The 8,384-nt window shown below is 27.4% G+C and overlaps 1 protein-coding gene across 1 annotated transcript; it reads left to right on the top strand.

Annotated features, from left to right (window-relative positions):
• The first annotated feature begins 1,345 nt into the window (after positions 1–1,345).
• Positions 1,346–3,930, top strand: LOC100807400 (uncharacterized). The gene is made up of 2 exons (NM_001254579.2): positions 1,346–1,745; positions 3,200–3,930. The coding sequence occupies exons 1-2, from the start codon at positions 1,466–1,468 to the stop codon at positions 3,532–3,534; spliced, it is 615 nt and encodes a 204-aa protein (NP_001241508.1). The 5' UTR covers positions 1,346–1,465; the 3' UTR covers positions 3,535–3,930.
• Positions 3,931–8,384: the final 4,454 nt, after the last annotated feature.

Here is an 8,384-nt window from a genome sequence, read left to right as displayed (position 1 = left end):
ATGACCGTGATCAAAAAGTTGACGCTGATATTCAAAAACTCAATTTTCTCCCAATGGTCGTGATTATTGCTCACGACTATGAGTGATATGTGTGTCATCCATGGTTGTGGATATTGCATCCATGGTTGTGGTTCTTCAAGCAGTGTTAAAAACTCTTTTCAAAGATGAACAAATCAATCCATTTTCACTTAGATCCACTTGGGCGCTTGTTTAAGACAAACTAACATTATTCCATGAGTTTTGTTTGACCAAATATGATAAAATGTATGAACATAACATAAAAACTCACATACAAAACACTATCCAAATTGAATTTTTTATTTACTATCCTTGAGTACTCACTAAACTATCTAAATTAAATTTGTAACGACTTTTACCACATATATGTATTTATAGATTTTTTTTATTGTTATCTCAGTTGTGCTAGAAGAAAGAACCACTATGAAAATACCTTAACCTTTTGTTTGATATAAAAGAAAAAAAAATGAAGTAGAAAAGATGATTTTAAAATTTAAATTGGAGGAAAAGTGAAAGGAAAAAATTTAATTTTTTTTTCTTTTTAAGTTAACTTTTCTTCTGATTTTAGTTTTAATTTTTCTTCAACCAAACAAAAGAAAAAATATCGTTATATGTTTTTTTTTTCTCACTTTTCTTTCCGTCCACTTTTATTGCTTACAAACGGATTCTAAAACTCAATGAAAGTGAAAATTAAACATCTCAGATAGGATCAACCCTGCATTTTAAATTAAATCAAGGCTAAATATAATACTAACTGTGTTTAGAAGAAAGAATTGCAAGGATTTTTTTAAGACTGAAAATATCATTTTAGTTGAAAATTATAATTAAAATCCTATAAAAGCAATAAAACTTTTGAAGCAAAAAGCCTATAATTAAGGAGGGGCAGTTTTATCGCATTTATCTCGGTTATAATCTCTTCAGCTGCCGTATATAACGCTATTCCATACCATAGAGGAGTAGTCTACTACATTACATTTCTGAATCACCCTGCACGCCAGCAAAATAGTACAAACAATATTTTCTTACAAAAGATTTTACAATACTATTTTTTATTATTATATGTATCATTTCATTTCATATTTCTTTTTCTTTCCTTTCTCCTTTTTACGTAAGTATAAACTTATTGTACAAATACAACTCATCGAACAATATTACATATATTTGTCTAGGGTCATGATGAAATTGGTTAAACAGTAAAAAAATTTATATCATATTTAATTTTTATTAAAAAAAAATATTTTCTAGAATCTCAGATCACTGGGTCCATGCTTATGATTTTTCATTCGGTTTCCCACCTATATATATTCTCAACAATAGCTCACACTATATTTCTTTCTTTAATTTAATTACTTAGCAGTTCACATCATCACATTGGAATTGGCCTTTCATTTTTTCCTCCACTCTTCTTCTTCTGCCCTCTCTCCTCTCCTTATTGTGAACCAAAATCATGAATAGAAATGCACACAATAAGGAGGAAAAAGGTTGCTGCTATTTCCACCCAAAACAAGTGGTTGTTGGAGTGTGCCCCTTGTGCTTGAATGAGAGGCTCCTCATACTTGCTGCAAAACAAGACCATCATAATCATCATCACAGGCTTCAAAGTTCCACTCAGAGGAAGGCTTCAGCTTCTATTCACAAGATCTTTGCTTTTGGTTCTCTTTTCACTCGCCACCAATTGAAATCGCACAACTATTATGATCAAGATGATGCCTCTCCCAGCCCAGAAGGAAAGACCTTATTTTACTCATTAATGCCTGCTTTTTCTATTGTCAAATTTTCTTATCCTTGTTATTTTTATTCTTCCTCCGTATATGCTTAATTAGTATGATTTTTAGGCAAATGCTAGCTAGTAAGCATATTGGTTAAAGAATTTAAAATAAATTTTTTATTGGATACATAAAATTGTGTGATCACAATTTTTTTGATATTTTTGTATGATTTTCACAATAAATATTTTTCACCAATTAAAAAGAAAGGAAAGATTTTCTTGGATGGGATTAAAATTTATGAGTGATAGCATTGGTGGGAGTTTTTCTCTTCTTTTTTTCTTGCTTAATGTTCATGGTGGGTGAAAAATTGCTATTAATTGATAGAGAATTAGCATAGAAGTGCATGTGTGTATCTTCAAGTGCAAGATTAGATTATGATGACGATGAAATTAAGGTCAAAAGCGTCGCTGCTAAGAGTTCCAAGGGTGAAGGTTTTCAAGTATTTTCATTATTTAATTCTTTTTTTCCTTTTTTTTTTATCAGCCATTTCTTTAATTATTCTTCTTGGCGTGGCGTGTGGGAGTCATATGCAAACGACAAGTAGAGCATTGTGACACTGAAAATATATTGTGTAAGATTATAGATTTGTTGAAGGATTGAGTTACAAAACAAATTATTGGGCGAGATTGTCATTCATGTTTCTGCCATACATGTATGCTAGTATAATTGAAGATATACTACATGTCAGTGTCTAATAAAGTTTCAAGAAAAAATGCACCAACTAAATTTGATTACGAACCCTCTTCTAACTTTGATAAAATTGATCATATAGATGCAGAAGTTGGTGTGTGCGTGTTTATTATATTAATTTAGAGAAAATCTATCTAATTATCTTTTACATTTGCTGGTTTTGTTTCTTATTCTGTTATGTAATCTTACATCAAAACAGGTATGTCTTATATGTAATAGTACTACATAATTTAAAATTTAAACCAAATCTAAGCCTAATTTATAATTTCGTTAATTCTTTTGAAGAATTTTGTATTTTTTTTAGAGTTGAATGGTTATACATTAACAAAAATTTGAATTCTCTATAACATTTCTCTCTATAGTCCTCTAGAGCCATCTCATCTCTCTATATTTTCTTTCTCTGAATCATTTAACTTCAACCTTTTATTTTCCCTCTCCTTTTCCTTTTGTATTTTTCGCTACAGAGACAACATTGCAACAAAAATCTGTACACCCCTGACAGTCAATGAATCAGAAATAATAATTAGTGTGATTTTTAAAATAATTATTATAAAAATAAATAAACTAATATTATTTATGATTGAATGACAGGATAATATCAATCGGTATATACTTATTTTTTAATTATTATTTTTTATGTGGGTGTGATTTTTTTTATTTTTATGTTTTTTGTAACTCTACAAATTGTAATGACAATGTGGAATTGCTTAAACTTTTTTCAGACTCATTCATCTCAATGAAATTTGAAGAAAATGGAGTAGCCTCATGGGAGAAGAGCACCAGCACCAATGCCATCTCAAATATCTCCAACAAGAAGGTGTGTGTAGAGAGGCAGGTCCTAGACAAGGACGCCAAGGAGAGCAAGAGCGTGGTAGAGCATGGCAAGTCAAATAACGCGTTTAGATGGCGAAAGCGTATTGGCCGTTTGGTCCACTTTATCCCATGGAAGAGGTCTAATAAGGGTGGGGGTGTGGGTCACGTTGAAGGAGTGAAGGTTAATAGAAAGGGTTGGATGAGAACGCTGACAAAGAGGAAGACCGTGGAACAAAAGGGTTAAAAAAGAAAGTCACACCAACACTTGCTTTTCTCTCCCTCTCACCCTTTTGTAGGATTGGGGTTACCACTTACTACTTACTACTTACTACTACTACTCAGTGTGGATGTGAAGTTATAACAAACATAGTATAATACTATCTAGAAGGGGGTAGAGTAAAAAATAGCTTTGTTGATTGATCTCTTCAAAATGTGCTTTAGAAAGATGAAAGTTAAAAAAAAAAAAAAAGTGAGTGCTTTGCATGCTTTGAGGACTTATGAGAGGTTCTTTTAATTCATTTTTGCCATGTGTTTTTTTTTTTTGGTAATTTTTTTTCTAGTTGTTATGGTATGGACAGTACAGGCTAGCTGTAAATGAGATAACATTTGGGTGTTCCTTTCCATACGGCACTGCAAAAAACAAAACCCATGTTAGGTACCCATAGTGGGAAACAAATTAAGCACAAGGGCCCTATAAACATTGTGCTATAGGGCTTGTCTTGATAGTGGCAAAATGTCTTTGCCTCAATTTTTAAAATAAAATTCAAATTGTTTTTCATTCAATTGGTACATGTTTAATTTTTTAAGGTTCTAGGTTTAATCTTTTCTATATTGAGAACATCTTGAATATAAAGAATTAGTTTTAACATTTGCGAATATTTACCACTCAAACAAAGCATGGTTGTTTCCTAAAGTATAGAAAACATAGTAGATTACACTTATGGCTAATGAGGTTTTAAGAAATTATATAATTTTTTTCTTCTATTTTTTAACATTTACAATAATCTCTCCTACAGAAAAGATTATTGTAATATTTTTAAATAATTAAGGAATTAGTGTAAGGTATAAAAAGAATGTATGCATATATTTTTCAAAAAATTAAGAAAGATTAATCTAGGAGTTTTTTTTTATCGTCTATATTAGTTGTTTCTTAATTTTTGTTAATGAGAAATTTATAATTTTTTTTCTTTAACCATCAAATCAATCTTATAACTTCTAAAAATTAAAACAGGAATATATAAAAATAAGAGATATTTGTATAATTTTATAAAATGTCTGGTAATTTACTCTATAAAAAATATCTCTGATTAAGACAAAGAAATTAAAAAATATGATACAAATTAATTTCATCCATAACCGTTAAACTCAATCATGTTTATCCTATCCAATTAGGCCAGTGCAATTAGTTTCATGTTGCCATAGTTATGGAATGTCATTTTCGTAGGACCATTAAAGTTGCCACATTAGGATCAACAATATAATGGAAGGGACCAATAAAGAAAAGCTTCACCGACTAAACGAGATTGACTAGACAGACACGAAGAAAACTTCACCAGATTACGTGCATTAGATTAGGGAGGCCACACAGAAAGTGAGGCATCATTATATCCTTGGAAACTGGAAATTATATGATCGATAATATTCTCAAGAAAAAAAGCCCAAAACTATGTCGCATATGTCATATCATATGGAGAAATTCTTAGTTTTTTTTCCCCTAGACACATACCACACGTATTTTTTAATTTAATAGATCAGAAACAATATGTGATTGTTGACTTGTTGCGGACTCTCCAAGAGAATTTTGCATATAAGGCTTAGTTGCTCTCGAACTAAAAATTCTTACATTTAAATGAAATTGAAAATCGCTTTTAGTTTATAACTTTATATAGTTTTTAAGTTGATAACTTAATTCCGAAATCTTGGATATTAGTTTCACTTTTTTCCAATTTGTAAAGGAGGAGATGGAATCCACATGCGCGTGTACACACATTATATATATATATATATATATATATATATATATATATATATATATATATATATATATATATATATATAATTTTATCCTCACACTTTACTAAATATACAAATGGACTATTATAATAATTAAATAATAATATTAAAATTACACATTTTAATAAAATTTTATTTTTTAAGATTTCTAATATCAATTTTGTAAATTATTTCAATTAGAATATATTTAATATATTATTTAATTGAATATATATATATATATATAGAAATAGGTTTAGAAAAAGTTATATATATATATATATATCATTTATGATGTGTTTGGTAGGAAAGAAAACGTGTGATCATAAGATAAGATGAATGTAAATAAGAAAAAGAGAAATAAAATTAATAGAAATAAGTAAAGTAATAGAATAAAATAAGAGTATTTAATTTAAGAGAAATAGAAAAGAAAAAAAAATCATTGCTAAATGTAAAAGTACAACCAATGTGTACTATGAGCATATTTTTTTTCATTTCTCATAATTTTAGCATGAAAATGTTTTTAAGTAAAACATACAACTTTTTAATTTTTCTTCTTATTATTTCATCTCAATCAAATAACTCTATTTTTTTAATCTTCTTTCCACTTCCTCCTCCGATTTCTCACCTATTTTATCTCTATCAATCAAAGTGTTAATTTTCACTCTATTTTTTTTTCTAATTTTTACTTTCTTTATCACATTTATTATTTTCTTTTCCTTTTTCCACTTCTTTCCCCCTTCTACCGGATTTCACCTCAAGTTTATCATGTCACATAGCCGCATAGGTTTAATTTGTCCCTATTTCTCTAAAGTCTAGACTGGACCTAAAACCTGCTTTCATCCTTTGGTTGGAGGCGAGGAGGGCAAAATTAAACCCACCTCATTTATTCCCTTGCATGTGGATTTCAGTACAATTAAAATATAAAGAGGAAAAACTACAACATGTCAAAGAGACCAAAGTGTCATTCAAAAGCATTGGACTGTGTTTTCACTTATCTTGGGGGATTTTCTAGGGGCACTCAGCATTAATAGAACAATTAAATTAATTAAACTAATAAATATATTATGTTATAAACAAATAGTATCGTTTTATATAATAAATACAAAAATATTATATAATGAGTTTTTTAATATATAAAATATATTTTTCAAATATGTTTAAAATTTAGTTTTTTTTAAAAAAAAAAGCAATACCCATTAAATCTAATATTCAACTACTAATTGTGTAAATTACACTTGAAACACCTAAAATTCTAAAATACATATTGTTTGAAAATAAAGTAATATATTTTTACAAAAATATCCTTAATTTAGTATCAACTCTTAATTACTAATTTTCTAAAAATTGTTTACAAAATTTTTGGAACCCCACAAAAGTAGGGTCTTAACGACCCAAGTTATATACTATTGTGATAGTAAAAAATTTTAAAATTATTTTTTAAGAATTTTTTTATTCATTTACTTTATTTACAAAATTTGATAATCAAAAAAATTTGATATTTAATTGAATGATGTTCTTAGATGTTTATTATAATGATTAAAAATTAAATAAACATGATATTTAATTAAATGATGTATTTAGATTTTATTTTTATAGCAATTGATAATTAAATAAATTTGATATTTTTACATATGTAAATACTTATTAAACCTATGATTTTTATTTATAATTTATATATGTAAACAAATTAATTATTAGATAAAAAAATAATCATCACAAAATTTAATATGTAAATTTAGATGTACATTAAATATAAATTACAAATTTTAGTGTTATATATAATGACACTATTTATTTATAACATAATGTGTCTATTAGCTCAGTTACAGATCGATGATCCATGAAAAAGTGAAGGGCATTTTCGCCCTTTCATTGTTTTGTTGGATGTCTCAGCAAAAATACTGGGTGCCCCTAGAAATTCCCGTATCTTTGTTGGATATGATCCACATGCTTTGCAATTGCAAGCCCAGTTAGCTTCTCCCATCTTATGCTTTCAAAGTCTCCATTCAATTTAAATGAGAGAGCCTTTCTCCTTTTATCACCTAACTTTTATAATTTTATAAATTTTACTACTAAAGTTTTTTTCCCCCACTAATTTTATCATACTATTTTTAACATTTTATAAATTTTACTAGATAAATTTTATACTTTTGTGTATTTTACCTTCTATTAGTAACAAAATAATATAAAAAATTATTTTTCTATATTTGTGTACATCAATTGTAGTTATAATCAATTTAGAAAATTGACTTTCTTCGTCAGTTGTGATTACAACCGATGTAATAAGTCACTTTCTACATAAGTGATAATTACCCTGATGTCAAAAATCAAAATCAGTCATCTTTCGTTAATGGTGATAAAATGTGCAAAAATTAAAAACTTAAGTGGTAATATTTACAAATTAATGAAAATTGAGAAGTAAAATTTACAATTAACCATATTTAAGATTTAAATTCATTTTTTCTCCTTGCAATTTTATGTTTCTCTTTCTTTTTTCCTTGAATTTTTTTAGTCTTTGCAAATTATGTTTATTTTGTGATTAGTCCTTAAAACACTTTAAATAGCACTTTGAATAGTAAAAAAAAATGTTGTCTAAAGCATATAAGGACGAAAAACAAAACAAATATAATTTGCGAAGATTAAAAACAAAAAAAATACTTTTACAAGAACTACAAATAAAAAATAAAATAAATTATAAGGACTAAAAATATATTTAAACTCATATTTAATATTGTGGAATGAGAGATTTCTATTTATGTTGCAAAAATTAAGCCTCACATACTTGCTATATACTATTAAAGAACTTATGTGTGGCTTTTGTAAAATTAAATTTATATTTTTGGGTTTTTATTAATGAAATAATACTACAAAAGACAAGCTTAGAGGAAGATGGGGATGCATATGCACAACTCAAAGATCATGAAGTAGTATAGTACTCCCTATGGACCTAAATATAAGCAACAAAAAATAATAATTTTGGACTTAAATATAAATAAATACTAACTAACTTTTATTTCATTTAATGATAATATTTCTATTATGCCATTCCTTTGATAAAATTTTGCTTTTTGTGAATCATTTATTCTTATTATACACACG

The sequence above is a fragment of the Glycine max genome, chromosome 13, assembly GCF_000004515.6.
Source record: "Glycine max cultivar Williams 82 chromosome 13, Glycine_max_v4.0, whole genome shotgun sequence".
Lineage (NCBI taxonomy): Eukaryota > Viridiplantae > Streptophyta > Magnoliopsida > Fabales > Fabaceae > Glycine > Glycine max.
This window is presented reverse-complemented; position numbering and strand designations above follow the sequence as displayed.